Here is a 16,898-nt window from a genome sequence, read left to right on the forward strand (position 1 = left end):
GTGACACATTGGATCAGGAATAATAATAAAAGACTGCACCGGCACAAACAGGTTTGTGTGGGAATTATTACAATAAAATGAAATATTGGTAACATGAAGAAAAATGTGATAATACGATTTGCTTTACCACACTTTCATCATCACCGGGCACAATGAAAATCAGAGAAAACACACGGATATTGCCTCCGCCGAGGGTGTTGTGTTGTGTTTTCATCCAGCTTTCCTTGTTTGTTCGTCACTTTCCTACACACTGTGACATTCCACAGTTTGGCGAATTTCTCAGAAATGTTCGGATGGATGTAGGAAGTTGTGAAACTGTCATATCCGTTGTTTGCGTTGAGAGGACGATAAACTGACACAATCAGACATGTTTGGCCTTGGATTGGTGAGTGCTATTCTAATTTCAGCAGATTGGTGTCAGGATCAGTTATTCATCATTTATCAAATCTCTGTTGTTAGGGTTTCAGTTCAGTTCTCTGTCTTTGTCTCGTCACTTCCTGTTTTATTTTGGAGTTCTTGTCTTATTCCAGTTTTCCTCTCAAGTTTCTCCCCCCTTGTGAGTGTGTTCCTCACCCTGCTGTGTTCCACCTGTGTCATGCCAGATCATCTTGTCGAGCCCTCCTAAGCGTTCCAGCGTTTGTATTTTCCTCTGAGTGTTTTCTGTGTATGACCTAGTTCTGTGTTCCTGGTTTCTCTGAGTTTTTGCCTGCTGGATTTTGTACCTCTGCCTGTTTGATCCTGATTTCCTGGTTTTGTTCTTTTTTAGACCAAACAACCACTGAGCCTGAACCCTGACTTCTACTGGGCCTGATCTGTACCCTGATACTTGGGAGCAATACACACTAACACTAACACAAAAACACTAGGCTTGCTTCAGGGAATCACTCGCTAGAGCCAAGGAGGTTAAAGGGATAGTTCAACATTTTGGCAAATTGGCCCATTGCAATAATCCCTATAGTTTTAGGAGTAGGTTCGTTAACCTTTAATTGACGGTGCAAGCTATTTTTAGAACGGCGGAGCAGAGCCATGAGCTGCTAATCAAACTCATCAAATACGCAATCCAACAACTCCAAAACACTCTTGTGGACAAATTATGACCTGCACATTCACCACGCTATGAGATAATAACAGAACGTTACGAGATGGAATTGTTTTCAAGGTAAATTCATGCAAAACCGCTGATGCGCATTCCCGTCAGAGGCAGTTTTTTGGCAAGCAGTCTCTGCATTTGCCCTAAAAAACAACTCTGTCTCGTAATGCTCTGTTATTATCTCATGGCGTGGTGAATGTGCAATTTGACAAAATGTTGAACTATCCCTTTAAATAAAAAGTCTTTTACCAACCGGTTTCGACCAACATGGTCTTCTTCAGGGCGTGGCGGTTAGGTCTTGACTACACTGGCTGCTATATGAAGACAATGTTTATCAGTTAGTCAAGTATTTCATTATAAAGCATGTAAAACAAATAAGATAATATATCAAAAACTGTCAGAGAATATATCTGAAAATCACATATCAAATAATCATGCATCAAAAGATCACAATACAGCTTGACAGTTATAAAAAGGCTATAAAATCCATGTCCTCATTTAGGCGTCAAATGAAAAGATCCAAAAAGTCTCCCTTTGGAGGGATAAACACTTATTTGACAGTGCAAACTCCACCTTGTGGATGCACTAACTCTATGGCTTAAAGAACTTTTCTCTGTTTAATTTTAGCTTGATTGTAGCTGTGATTTTTTACGTGTTCTTTTTCAAGTATTTTTAATTGAATTCAATATACCAGTCACAGCAGTCACGTTCGTGCACAGCCTATTTAGAGCAGAGTAATTGATGTTCTATAACACCATCTACTGCTGCATTTTGTTTTCTCTCTTTGTTTCTGCTGCTCTGAATGAATGGCTGCCAGGAAATGACCCTGAAACTCTGTGGGGAATCTGGCAAGAGTTGAGTTTATTTTGTCCATCACAGCAGCATTTAACTACCAGATAGTTATCATTTCCTCTCATCATAGAGAATCAGTGGGTCTATAGTCGCTCTTGCATAAAATAACTAAAACATCTCTGGCTGCTGCCACAATCGCTTCAAATCACTTGAAATGTAAATGTATGAACAGGCGGTAAACAAAAAATACATACCATCATCCCATCGTACAGTATTTCATTCTTGAGTAATGTAACACTTTGGCACTTTACATCCAGAAGCCTGGAACACTTGCTGACATGCCCTGACAGGTCACTCAAATGGAAACTGACGGCCTCGCATCTGACGTTTCTATGACAGCAAACACCAAAGTTTGGGCTTCGGTTGCAAGAAGTAACTTCAGACCACAGGTTGTGAGGAAAGCTGCTACACAGGTGATATCCTTTATAGAGCTTCCTGACTGTTCAACACTTCCTGATTACAGTGTTTCCCCCAGAAAATGTGTTAGTTAAGGTGGTGTCTGTCCTGTTGGGGGGGGGGGGGGGGGGGGGGTTCGGCGCGCGCCGTATTAAGTTTAACCAACGCGCGCTGCTGTTATGCATGCGCGCTTCTCTGTGGTGTGTATGTGTGTGACTGGATGCGGAGATGAATGAAGGCGCTCGACCGACGGGGGGGGGGGGGGGGGGGGGGGGGGGGGGGGGGGGCGGCGGCGAATATCGCTACATTTAATTTTTTTTAAGACGTTAGTTTAGGCGGCAGCTCATTGTTGTTAAGGCGGCCGCCTTAACAGGAAAGCGCTGCGGGAAACCCTGGATTAGATAGCAACAGTACAGTTAAACCTGCAGGCGAGGGCGTAGTTGGACGGTAGGAACATGTCTCTACCAATATTTATGTGGAGGCACACATGATGTTGAACTGTCACACTTAAAGGGGACATACAGTATTATGGAAATATCACTTCACTATCACTTAAAGGTTCTTTAACATATAGTATTTTGGTGTTTGTCATGCCTTTCGGCCCCCAAAATTCCCTCAGTTGTCTTCCAGTGATGTAACTAGGATTCAAATTTGCATACCCCTACCTGGTACCAGTGGAAGGGGCGGGGCAAGTAGTGGTTCATTTGCATTTAAAGGGACAGGCACTGAAACCAACCGTTCTGAACAGGGCTGTTTTCAGAGGATGATGTTTGATCCTTGGGGTATTTTGACCAAAGCATGTCACAAATATGTCTATAAAAGAACTATAACTAGCTAGACAACTATTTTAATTTGTGGAAAGGGGACATAATATGTCTCCTTTAACTGCCAGTACAAAAACAATTGTCTGATGTTTCTCTTTTCCATTAAGAAGGAGCTCTCTTTCTTTTAACCTTCTATCTATTACTGTGCTTTAAAAAAAAAAAAATCAATACAGATGATATAAGATAACAATTTGGTTGACCACATTAACAAGGCCTCATTGTCTTCAAGGGTTGTTGTGTTCCTTACCAAACAAACCCACAGCCTTGCCTGTAGGCTGCTGGTTGGGACCCGTCATTGCCGTTCAAATCCTAAGCGATGACTCCATGAACACACACACAGGTGTTTTATTCTAATCCTCCGTTTGCAGTGTGAAATGATGACGCATGGTTCTTGTGCGTGCCTAACTAGGCGTTATCAGTTCTGGCTTGTGATTCTCTTCTGGTTTTTAAATAATCTAAATTCATGAATATCACAAGATGCAACACATTCCTTATCATCACACAGCCTCAGGTACATCTTCAATAGCAGAACTAAAGTCATTATCACCCCTCGGTATCAAAGAGGACGCTGCTCTCAACTAAACCTGTAACATAGGTGCAGCGCATCCATGTGGCTGTGACATTAAGATACTAAAAACAGGGTTTGTGTTTATGTAACAGTGGGACAATGCAAAATGTGTCACATGTCACAAAGTTAAAGATAGGTTGTATGAGGACAACCAGGAAGCTGAAGGCTTAAATGTGAATAAAATGAATGTAGTGTTATATCAACATACTGTAATGTCACTTCAGACCCAGAGCTCCATGCAAAATGTGTTAAACTGTTCAGCACATGCTTTATACTGTGGTGTCAGTTAATCCTCTAATATTTTAAGTCAATATTACAATAATACATTTTCAGTTTAGCTGAGATTGTAATGATCCCTGTTTGATTTCCTCAGCTCCTTTACACACATTGATTCTTTATCAGTTCTCAAAAACACATAATTAGCATTAGACTACATCTTCCTAGAGATTGGGCTGACAGGTGACAGTCGGCTGTAAAACATTTGTTCTTTTTAATGAGAAACAGAATCATTTAGACACAAAGTACACTGCACACACATTGTAATGCACGCTTACTTTGAATTTCTTAAAAACGCACCGTCAACGAGGGAAGCCTGCATCCTGTTGAACACCTTGAACATCTCCAGCTCAGTGATTCGTTCGAGGGTAATGTTTACCTCTTCAGTCGCTGCAGGTTGAAAGAGATGAAGCAGCGCTACTGATGACATAACATTAAACATTAACTCAAGTGATCCACGGTGCAAACAGAGTCTGCTGGTGACATATAATTGTGGAGTAACAAGTGTAATGTATTTTTAATGATCTGCAGATTACTGTCAGAAACACATGGGGAGGAGAGAGGGGGGGAAGATGAATGCGTACGGATACAGTGTCACCACCCCCACCCCCTCCAATGCTTATTAAAGGATTGACAATTTATTTTCATATTTTTTTCTTTGTATATCTTCCTTTTATATGTAGGCTATATGCCATCTGTACAGATGTGATAAGAAAATATGGGGTATGGAAAATATTTATCCCTTCATTTTTCTTCATGTTGCTCTCTGGGAGGATTTAGCCGGTGAGGCATATAGTTTCTTTAAGAACAAGAATGGTACTCAGTGGAGCGTTAACCATCCACCAAAGGCCAGGAAAAAAAAAAAAAGGAAAAAAAAATTCTACAGTACACATCTGTCAGATTATCTGGATTATTATCTGGTCTGCACCAAATTGTACAAAGTCACCATAACCAAAATGTCATAAAGTCTTACAATGATGTGCCCCTTTAAAGAAGGTATTTGCAAATTAGCATGGATAGGTTTTTACTTACTGTTGCATTTTCCACACAGTAGGTTATAGAACTGTACATCTGACCTGCACTGCTTCTTCAGGGCAGACTGGATTCTGCTGTGACTGGATAGGAAGTTAGCATGGTAATTTCATGAGGGGTAGAAATGAGTGGTTGCTTTCCACTGCTGCAGCCAGCTGTTAGTGATTAAAGGAATGAAATTTGATGCTGAACTTGCAACATAAGTGAGCAGCTGTTAATGTTGACTTTGGCTTTTAGCAAGAGCAAAACTTGCAGAAAGCTCCTTTTTACATGATCTGCATTACAATGTAATGGGTGCTTCAATGGCCCGTGCCCCATTCTGTTACCAAGTGCAAATTAGTTCAGATATTCTAATAGTCATTATTATCTGAACCGACACCAACTGTGCACAGACGTAGATCTCGACATATCAGATTTTCTGTCTTTTTTCTTCACATCAGGAGCCAAACACAAGTTCCTGATTGAAAAACTTGTTGATTCTGCTCCCTTTTCTCTTTTTTCACTGGATCAGGGATCATTTCAATTAGCTGTCCTTCACCTTACCACTGCACCGCTCCACTCTCTCGTTCCCCGCGGCTTAATGGCCATTGAGAGACCAGCAACTTGCAATATTACATCCTATGACTTGTTTTGTGCTCTTTCATCGCGCTCAAAGAAGCAGCACTCCCACTCACTCAACAGGACTGCACAGAATTTCTCATAAAATGGGAATCGGAGGACACTGTACACACTGTGCCAGGATACCCTTAACTGTGTCACTGACCCTCTCAAATTAATCCAAAAGCCCAGAAGGTGCGTTTCTGTAGGAGGCGCTGACCACAGCCTTGACTGTGAGGACTGATAAGTAAACAGGAAGATTACTAAATACTTTAAAATTCACATGGCCATGATTTTCTTAAGATTAAAAGTTGAAAGCCAATATTGTTCTAGATTCAGACATCTACATTATCTAGGAGATACTTTACCACTCTTCAAAAATTCTTTTCAGATGTTTTATTTTTCTTTAATTAATTCTTTTTTATTCACTTTCCTTGTAATTATTGTAGCAATTTGTACTGTAGCCATGGTAAAGCTCAGCACCTATACTTCCCCAGTGAAGGCTAACAAAGTAATGAGAAACTAACCGATCTAACTCCACTTTAATATTGTGTAACGTGGAGACAAATCTGACAGAAATATATCAGTTTCTCTGGAGGGAATGAGTTTGACTGACAACTGCAATACATCTCTCCTTTACTATTCACTGGTTAAATGGCAGAGCAAATGGGAAAGTACCCTCAGCTATATTGAGATAGTCATATGTCAGTTTTTTTGTTGCACTGCCATGAAGTGGGACAGCTTACAAGAGGACTGAAAGAACATGTCAGAATCAAAGGAGCAAAGCAGACGTTCAGACCTTTAAAACACTAACATGGTTGGAGTCTCTTCCCTTTCAAACTCCACACCTCCAATTTATATCACAAAATATTAAAATGCGGACGTATGAAGAAGTCTGCAATGAATCAAATATATTGGATTGTAGTATATTTTATTCATAGGTAGCCATATGGGACATTATAAGGATGGCCATAAAGTGAAGTTATAAAATATGTTCATTGACTACATTCAAGATTGACAGTATTCCCTCTGTCAGTTTGTGGATTTATGTCAGAGTTTACAAAGAGTCCCCTTGGTGGCATCTCTAACCACACCCAAAAAGTGATGTCACAGTGTACTAAAACACAACATTACACTTCCATCCCTGTAAAATATTAAAGATCCCATGTTGCATGAACTTATATTTCCCTCTCTATATTGATTATAAAGCAGGTACAGGTAGGCTCTTTGTAAATCATGTGACAGCATCAAAGCCTCAGTCCTAAACCTGCATTAAGAAACGAGCCACAAGACTTTTGTAACTTTGTGATGCCTGATGTGTTTGCCTGTAATCACTTAACTTTTTTATTGGATCACTCAGAAAACAGTTAGAGACACAGAGCCTAATTATGTAAAACTACATAGGGATGTGTCTTGGTTTATAAAAAAACATAAATCCATCCTCCTATGGATCAAACTTAAACAGAAACTACAGAAAACGTGAAAAATATTGAACGTTTATTCCACTGGATGTCAGTAAAACCATTAGCTGTTGTTGTTCAACTTCAGATCCTGTTAATAAAAGCTTTTATTATCAGGATCAGTCATATTATACTGCTGGTGAACAAAGAGTTAGGACCAAAAACAAAAAAAAAAAGTGTTTTTGTTTTTGTAGAGAATATTAAAATGACTTGAGTTCACAACATTACTCATCAAGCAGGTCATTTTAATAACAATAACAAACAATAGTACATTTCACTCAGACTGTTTTCATGAAAAATGTCATGCAGCACTGAGCCAGAAACCTGCAGCACATGTTCACAGCCGTTTTAAAGAAGCACAACATGGAGTCAAATAGAATCAGGTTTGAAATGTGCTTTTCTTGCTGTTTTCGGTTTATATATAGAGAAAGCTTGTGCATGTTATTGCATGTTATTGGTGGGAAAGTGAGGTTTCTTCATCACGTATTGATGAAAATGTGTCTCTTACGTTAATGGCAAAACAAGGACACGGAGACACTGAGGCTGACAGTGCAGGTATACGCTGCCATGTTGGATCTCCTCCAAGAAATGTTCCATCCTTCAATGTTTTTTCTTTATTTACACCTGAGTGAGCATCTGTGTATATGCAGGCATGTGTCCTTGTAAGTCTAGTGGCTCACCTTAAACTGGCTACATATCAATACTTGTTTGCACACAGAGGTGTTACTTTTCATTTTAAATAAAAGTTACAGGGTAAGCACAGTTCAAACCCTGCTGCATTTACAGCTCAGAAACCAATTTACTGCAACCATCACAAATACGCCTTTCAATCCACTTTATCATAGTAAATAAAGCAAACAGGTAACAGTGAATTGCAAACCATTCACGCTCTGTGATACTGTGATCCATTATTTTTTGAAAGCCATTGTTCACACAAACACAAACACACACACACTCCTATTTTCTCTTTCCCCCCAACATAGTAGGACCACAAATGCCCCAAGGATGCCATTGACCCTACTGCAGCCACTCAAGTGGAAGTGACTGATGCTCTAACAAAAAAGCGTGGCAGCATAAATGGAGCTGAGAGTGTTTCAGCTGCGAGGCGTCGAGCTCCTGTTACACTGCCATCGCTCTAAACGGTTTTAATGTAGAAATCTGTTGCTCTTCTGTACATTGGAAAATTAGCCGACTGAGAGTTAAATACACCCAGATGATAAACAGGCGTTTGGCAGCCACAAGTACAGTTTGTACAAGTAGTATATGATTTTCTTCCTCTGTTGGCACGCTCCATTTGCAAGTTGTACTTTTTTCTTTTCCTTTTTTTTTTGATTTTAATTAAATTTATTTTCTGCAACTTTGTCAGCACTTTCACAGTGGGATCCCCAGAAAAAACTAGCAGATGTGTTGCTCCATGGAAACAGTCAAAGATCAGTGACCCGGCTCCTGTATCAAAGCGGCATTTTGTGACTGGTGAAACCAATCTGTTGTAATTGCAGCAGAACACGGCGGTGCAGTTTCAGCTTATTGTCTCCATCAGTTTTAGAATGTCACAAAGCAAGTGTGTGGGCAGATTAACAAAAGGGCTGACTGCTGACTGCTCCGGAGCTGCATTTGCATTTGTACAATGTGTCTAGTTACGGAGCTTATTGAAAAATTGTCAATAGTTTGTGCAAATATGATTTTTTTAAATAATTGAAATACCATTGGTATTCCGCTTACAGTTTTCCATCACATTCTAATTTCCTGCAACAATCCTGCAGTTTCTTCATAATGAACTATAAAATTAGCTAAACTTTAGCGAGGCTGATTGTGTAGGGAAGTGAAACACTGGTTATGTTCCCGTCATAACAAAACCAACTGAAGACTACTTATTGTACCTTTGTGTATGCAGAGCGTGTGCCTCCTCAGAATAAGCCTATACAATCCAGCTGACCCGGGGTCTGTTCGCCGCTCTACGCTTTCACGCTTTATCAGCATCAGTGAGCTTTTACAGCAGCGTGCTACACAGAACCAAACACTTCAGCAGCTGGTTCCACTGATTAGTTCTTCCTCTCTGGTTGATCACCGTGATGAGTCCTCATCCAGACAGACAAAAGACAAAATCACTCCGGGGCTGCAGTGGATAATAAAGTGTCTTCATGTACACGCAGTCGCCGGTTTATCAGGGACAACTATGTGTCATTTAGCTCAACCTCGCTGATAGAAATGGGGTGGTCATGACATAATCCAGTTAAACAGCAGCGCAGACTGCAGCTTCTAAATTCAATCAGTGGTTTTAGGCAGGTGTTGCAATTAACTTACTATGAGCGTATGTTCTGGAGGCTGTTCTTCATTTATCTGCATATTGCATATCTATCTATCTATCTATCTATCTATCTATCTATCTATCTATCTATCTATCTATCTATCTATCTATCTATCTATCTATCTATCTATCTATCTATCTATCTATCTGGGGTGTAACGGTACACACAAGTCACGGTTCAGTATGGGTTTGGTAGAACAGACACATATTGAATGCAAAACTAAAAACCATCTTCTGTTAAAAGTTAAAAATAAATAGAACAAAAACATACAGCAAGTGCATTAGGAGTGTTATAATACCATTTTTTTCATTCTAGAGGAAAAAAAAAACACCCTGGTAGAACTTGACAACTGGCAACTATTATAAAATATAAGAAACTAACATCATTGTTGTATTACACAGTTAGGCTATATCCCAACTGCTTTGGTGATGGTTTTGGTCCTGTCTGTGTTCATGTAAAGAGGCAGCTTGAAAGCAGCGGGGATATGTTTTTTACCTCGCACAAGTGATTGACATATCGGGGTGACGCCGTCTTATATGTGTTAACGTGTTGAATGTGTTTCTAGCGACGCACCTATCTATCTATCTATCTATCTATCTATCTATCTATCTATCTATCTATCTATCTATCTATCTATCTATCTATCTATCTATCTATCTATCTATCTATCTATCTATCTATCTATCTATCTATCTATCTATCTATCTATCTATCTATCTATCTATCTATCTATCTATCTATCTATCAGGGGTGTATCTATCTATCTCAATGAATATTCCATCATTGTATGAGTGTATGTGTAGGAAGGAAACTCTGTATGTGTGTGTGGATGCATCACTGCAACTTGAACCAGTCACTTGAGTGGTTGACAAGATGTAAAGAGTGCTCTATAAGTGCACTCCATTTACCAAAGGAGTAATTATGGCATTTTGAATGTGCTAAATGTCAAACATGGCATTTGAGCTGTTTACATTAAATCGACCAAGAATATTAGATTTAGATGCATACCCATGTGTGTTACGACTGCCAGCGCTTCATCTAACTTCTACTCCACTTTTTTGGGAAAATAAAACAAAACAGACTTTGAAACTTATTTGTATTCCTTTTGCAGGTGTGCACAGGGGGACGTTGTCACACACACAGCGTGGCTGAACCGGTCAAGTATACTGTACGCTGGAGAAGACAAATGGTCGGTGGATCCCCGGGTGAGTCTGGTGACCCTTAATCAAGAGGAGTTTACCATCAAGATTGAAAACGTGGACATGACAGATGAGGGGCAGTATGTGTGCGCGGTCCAGACCAGCAGTCGACCAAGAACCACCTCGGTTCACATCCTCGTCCAAGGTAACACACATGCAACACTCCTTCTACTAGATAAGTAGAAATAATCTGTATTTTGAATCCATTGTTGAGTGATTTTCTTTTTCTTTTAACCTGCTGGCAGTCTTAAATCTATCTCTTGGGTTTCCTATAGCAGCTTAACTGTCTAATGTAAAATTGTAAACAATAATCTTTTTTTAGGCACATGAAAATCCTCCAAATAACATGCTTTGTTATCTGATGCAGCCACACCACACTGAGACACTGTCAGACTGTAGAGGTAACACTGTGTGATTGATGGCCCTGTTATTCCCACACACCAGCACATGAGGGCATAAGTGAACAAACCAGAGAGAGAAAACAGACACGTGCTTTCTTTCTTTTTCTTTCTTTCTTTTCTTGAATCTCATTTCCTCATTCATTGCTCCACTGGAGCAATTAGGGGCTAAATGCCTTGCTCAAGGAGAGGGAGGGGCGCGTGTGCCTCATTCACTGCGTTAGGTGAGGTTAATGGGGAATGCCAGATGTTGAGATACTTGAGCTAAAATGATGTGTGGAGTTGTAATAGTCTCCTCATAGAGATGCTGCGCACAGTGAGGTGCACTGCGCTGGATACACATAGCATAATGAGAAATAAAATGTTAAATGTGACCGATTTAATATGCAGATGAGCCGTGCAGCATGAAGCGCTGCTCATGAGACGCCGACCCTGAGTTCATAACGCAGAAAACAAGCAGATACTGTATCACCGGCAGTGTCTGAATGTCTTATCCTCTGTTTTCTTCTTCAACCTGATGCCAAATTAGAATAATAGAACATTAATGAGACAGTTCAAACGATACGAACGTTCTAAAACCACAATCACCATTAAATTGACTCCAGCTTTATTTTATTCATCATTTCAGGACTGGCTGTGAATGAACTCGGAGTAGTTTTAAAGATGATAACTTGTCCCCTCTCCCTTATTTTATTTTGTAAACCTTTGCACTATTAGGGTGCATATATGTAAGCAACATATTAACAGTAATTACATCTTACAGTAATTCCAGTGCAGTGTCAGCTTACTTGATGTCTCTATTCCTTATGTAAGCAACACATGCATATTCAGTGAAGCTATGAGGCAGGTCACGGGGGCAAGAGTGAGCAGATGGACATGATCTTGCTGGGGAGCGCTTGGACTGATGTGGACACGGCGGTCATGACGGTTCGAGACCAAGATACCTTTAACCAGCAGCTCAACAACCCTCTTCATTAGAGAGACGGCCTCACATTATGTTAACGATGAAGACAATCTAATAGATTTTTCCCCCCTCCCTTTTCCCTTCTGGGAACTCTTACATACAGAGCCCCAAAACTCAACATACATAAATTTTTTTCTATCTTGGAAAAGTCCTGGTCAAATGAGTTTTGATTGGCCAATAGCAGGGGAAAATATTATTTAAACAACACAAGACGTGGTGACACTAAGGCTGTCTTTACACTGCATGGTTCAAGTGGACCAATTCCAATTATTTCCTCTCATGTGACTCAGATCGGATCTGTAACATGAACGTGTAAACGGGACTAATACGCACAAAATCAGATATTGTCAGATCAGATTCAGACCTCTGTTATATGTGGAAACAAATCAGATACAAATACCTGCCAATACATCTGTAGTCTAAACAGACAGATCGGATCTTTCCTGGCAATACGTGTTGTACGTCATCAATAATAATATTAATTCTCGTGCCCACACGTTTCTCTGAACCTCTGTAGCCCGTGATTGACACGTGGGTCTGACCTGGACTACCATGGCCAGCTGTGGCCACTGTCACAGGAATTATTACAGTGTTTTATTTTCGTGTTGTCCGCACGTCTGGTTTTTTTCATCACTAGTTCTTATTTTCATATACAGTAACATTCATTTGAGGGAGTGTGAAAAAAGAGAGTGCACGAGAGAAACACCAGATTTCACGTTTTCCTACCGGCAAAAACTGAACCGAGCCGTTTAGAAATCAAGAGAGGAAAAACAAACAATGTCCACAAATATGTCCAAGAGGCTTTGTCCCGTCCTCACGCAGCCACTTCACTAACTTTATTTTGTGAGGACAGACTAGACGTTCACTTTGTAACAGTGACGTGTTGGATATAAACTCTGAGCACCAGACTCACCTTTGTTTATAATTATTCTGGAATTATAACGTGACAATCTCCCATCTTATTTCCTCTTCAGCGGTTTGTTTCATACAAGAAAAGCAGGTCAGATATAGGTCACTTCTGATAGAACATGTAAAAAAAAGACAGTAAAAAAAAATCGGATATAGGCAACAAATTGAAATTGGGCATCAAGGCCTAGACAACCTAAGTCACTGCGTACAAAATTGGTGCCTGCAGCTGTTAGACATGGGTTTAACTAACAAGGCATATACAGTATATGAATGAAATTATAGAGGGGACAAAAATATGTCTTCAAACTGTGGAATAAGTCCCCCCACCCCTCATCACATCTTGGTTTACCTGCTGCGTTTTGCTCTATTTGTGGAGGCCTGTGGGATCACGATTATGTTATTTGACTCTGTATGATATCTGAGTGAGGATAACACAACGCTGCTGCTTGAAATAACTCAACTCAAGAAAAAAAAGAACGTCATAAGGTTTTTATTTTTCACTCCAGGGAAGGCATAATGCCGTATCTCTGAACTATCTCTCCAACCAAATCACACGCATTTAGACTGATTCACTCTCCTTTTGATAACTAATGCGGTAACTTAACGTTCCATTCACGGAAACCTGTTGGAAGCCTCCCTGATGAGACCCTCCTCCCACTTTAAAAAACCTCTCTGAGAAACTGAATTGTTATTAGATCTATACTCGACAGACACTTTGCTTTCAATGTAGCACTTCCTTTTGAGGCAATCACTGCAATCAAGCACTTTTGTAGCTCTTAAAAAGACTTCCTCACCTCTCATCCGCTTGTTCAGCCCTCCCCTCCTCCTCCAGAGAAAACAGCTCCAGTCCCAACATGCCACCCAAACCCTCCTTGCATGGATGTTCAGCTGGATTAAGATCCAGTCTCACCAGAGAACCGTCCAGTATTTTCTTCTCATTCATTCTTGGCTGCTTTTGGATGCATGTTTTGGGTCATTACCCTGGTAGACGATCTATGACCTGTGACTGAGACAAAGCTTTCAGACACTGGGCAGAGTGTGTCGCTCCACAGTGCCTTGCAACATATTCTGATTTCATTCTGCCCCGCGATCGCTCCCTGTGCCCGACGCGGCATGGCAGCAGAGAGGAAAGCTTATTTTCTGAGCTGATGTGACTTACCAAACAGCTCTAATTGTGTTTTATCAGTCTGCAGGGCATTTTCCCAAAAGATTTGTGGTTCATTCACATGCATTCTTTACCAATCTCCAGTCTGGCTGTCTCATAAATCCCCCCCCCCCTTTTTTTTTGTACATGTGGGGTCTCCTGGATCTTCTCCCTTGGAGCCCACTTTGACTTGAGCAGTGGTGTAACTGCACTCTTTTGATCTTTGAGGTCAACTTGTTGATTTCTCCATGGTTTTTCTTTACCACCACTCTGTCTGGGTTTTCAGGAAGGCTGCACCCAAATACAGACAGTCAGGAGCCGGTACGTGGACAAAAAAGGTCTTTATTTTACCTTGTAGACTCAGGGACAACAGGAGGAAACTGGAACATGAGGTACACAAGTAAACCAGACACAGGTGGTGCAGTCATACACAGGTGAGGCACATGAGGTAATCAAACAGGCGGGAAACTTAAAGGGATAGTTGTTTTCGAGGCAAATGCAAAGACTGCTTGCTGAAAAACTGCCCCAGACGGAAACACACATTAGCGTTTTTGCATTAATTGACAATGAAAACAATGTTCCGTTATTATCTCATAGCGTGGTGAATGTGCAGGTCACAACTTGTCCACCAGAGCGTTTTGGAGTTGTTGGATTGTGTATTTGATGAGTTTGATGAGGGAAACCAAGAAATCCCGTTAGCCTCCGTAGTGTTGCTCTGAGCAGCTCTGCTCCGCTGTTCTAAAAACAGCTTGCACCGACAATTAAAGGTAAAAAAAAACCTACTCATAGGGATTGTGGCAATGGGCCCATTTGCCAAAATGTTGAACTATCCCTTTGACAGGAAGACAGGGAACAAAAGTAAAACAGGAAACAGGAACATAATGAAAGACATAAGACACACAGGAAAACAGGACACAGAATTACAAAATAACCCAGGAAATAACTACACAGGATGTGACAGTAAGAAAAGACACAGGGAATTAAATCAAACAAGACATGGAACAACACACAAAGGACACAGACCATGACACACTCAGAGACACTTTTCTTTTCTCTTGTCCATGTTCATGCACGTAGTTAAACCTAAGACCACAATTATGTTTTGTCTGGAATGGGCTGAGTGACAGACTCTAAGATTACAGCTATATTTAGACAGATCTGGAAAAAACATCACCACTCTCCATTTATTTATCATCACTTCTAATGGGCACCAGTCATTTTGTCCGGGCTGTTTTATGGTAGAGACAGAATTCAGCTCTTTACAGAGCTTCTTTGTTTTTTATTTCAAAAGGCACACAGGTATGAGTGACAAAGGGGCTGTTCAGCTGAACACGCTTCAAGAACAGAGCTGTGAGGGTAACAACGCTGTGTGTTTGAATACTTTTAGGACTTTATCCTAACTCTGCCATTAAAATAAACTTTATCTACACTGGTGTCTGACACGGTATATATCAGCCACACTACATGGGCCTATGGCTCCTACCTGAAAGAGTAGTACAACTGACTATACAGTATGCCCACCAAGCTATAAGCATTCATATTATATGTGAACTACTGTAATATTCTTTGAATATTTATACATGTTGATTTAAGAATTTAAGAAACAATACTGGTAATAGTTCTACAAAGACATTGTCATGCCAACTTTTTTTTTTTTTTTTTAATTAAGTAGGGACATGCAGGACGCTTTAATTGTTTCAGGCACCAAATAACTATGCACACATAAATATGGTGATCTAGCTAAAGCCATAAGCACATTACGGTGTCAGTGCTCTAAGGTTATCTCCCTGTTACAGAGTGTAAATTAAACAGCAGCTCTAATGAAATGATCAGTGAAACTGTCTTCACAAGCGCAGTAATGTCAAGTTTTGTTAAGGAGATTTACGCTGTCAAAAAAGAGCCCATTATATTGGAACGACTCTCCTCCTTCTCATTTTAATATTTTAATATTTTATCAGAGGGTCTTCCTGTCTCTGAGCACTCGGGCCCGGGAGCTGTCGGATCTGAGGTCAAGATTATCAGTCAGTGGGTTCTAAGCAAGTAAACAAAATAAATCCATCTGTTCATTCAGTGAAAGTCATTCTGTACTGTAGAAATAAAAGATGTGAGACATACAAACATTTTGAATAAATAAAGCTGAGGAATGAAACTTGTGCAGAGCTCTGGTCTGCTCCTATCCACGTGGAAACCTTTGTGAATCAGGACTGTTCTTGAACTGCATGTGCACTGCTATCTTCAGCATGAGAATATACTAAAATGAGGAAGGAAATACATTTTCATACTATGCAGGAAAGGTTAGAAGAAGTCTTACCTGTGTTTTCAACCTATACATACAGTCCATTCCTATTCCTGCATAGTCTAGTCCAGGTGGTCAAAGTTCTACCATTCAGAACCTGTTGCTGCTGCAAAAGACACAGTCTGGTTTACAAGTTTGAGCCTGAAAAGAAGAACTCAGAGACACAATGGGAATAAATGGCAGCAACAGAGAAAAGCAGTCTGGTTAAGATCAGAGATGAAAATGCAATGTTAAGACTCTATGGGCCCTAATTTCGTGGCGCAGTGCAAGTTTTGACCAGCGTAGCCCGGCGAACGGTCAGTTTGGCAGTTTGGTAGACCGTGCTGCGCCGAGATGGGTGTGGCGACAGAGCAGAGGGAGGTGTCACAGATTCAGCTCGGTGCAGTAGAAGTTTCGTGCCAAAACGCCGTGCCGAGAGGGCGCCGAAAGCCCACTAGCTCCAACCTGGGTCTGGGTCTACTCTCGGCGCAGAGAGGGAGAGAGAGATGCTCGACAATGTGTCCTTTACGCTGAGATGCTCCTGGTTTCATCCCTGTTACGCATGATGTTTGTTTATGTTGTGATTAGTGTACACCTCTCATCTT

The 16,898-nt window shown here is 40.6% G+C and overlaps 1 protein-coding gene across 2 annotated transcripts in view; it reads left to right on the forward strand.

The window, feature by feature from the left end:
- ntm (neurotrimin) overlaps positions 1 to 16,898 on the forward strand; it is a gene marked incomplete at both ends in the record, with an annotated part of 489,430 nt that overhangs the window by 416,543 nt on the left and 55,989 nt on the right. For both annotated transcript variants that reach the window (XM_083986301.1, XM_083986300.1), the window contains one exon: positions 10,516 to 10,748. In XM_083986301.1, the coding sequence (XP_083842427.1) occupies positions 10,516 to 10,748 (233 nt within the window). The remainder of the gene's footprint in view (positions 1 to 10,515; positions 10,749 to 16,898) is intronic.

This window comes from Trachurus trachurus, assembly GCF_905171665.1.
Source record: "Trachurus trachurus genome assembly, chromosome: 14".
NCBI lineage: Eukaryota > Metazoa > Chordata > Actinopteri > Carangiformes > Carangidae > Trachurus > Trachurus trachurus.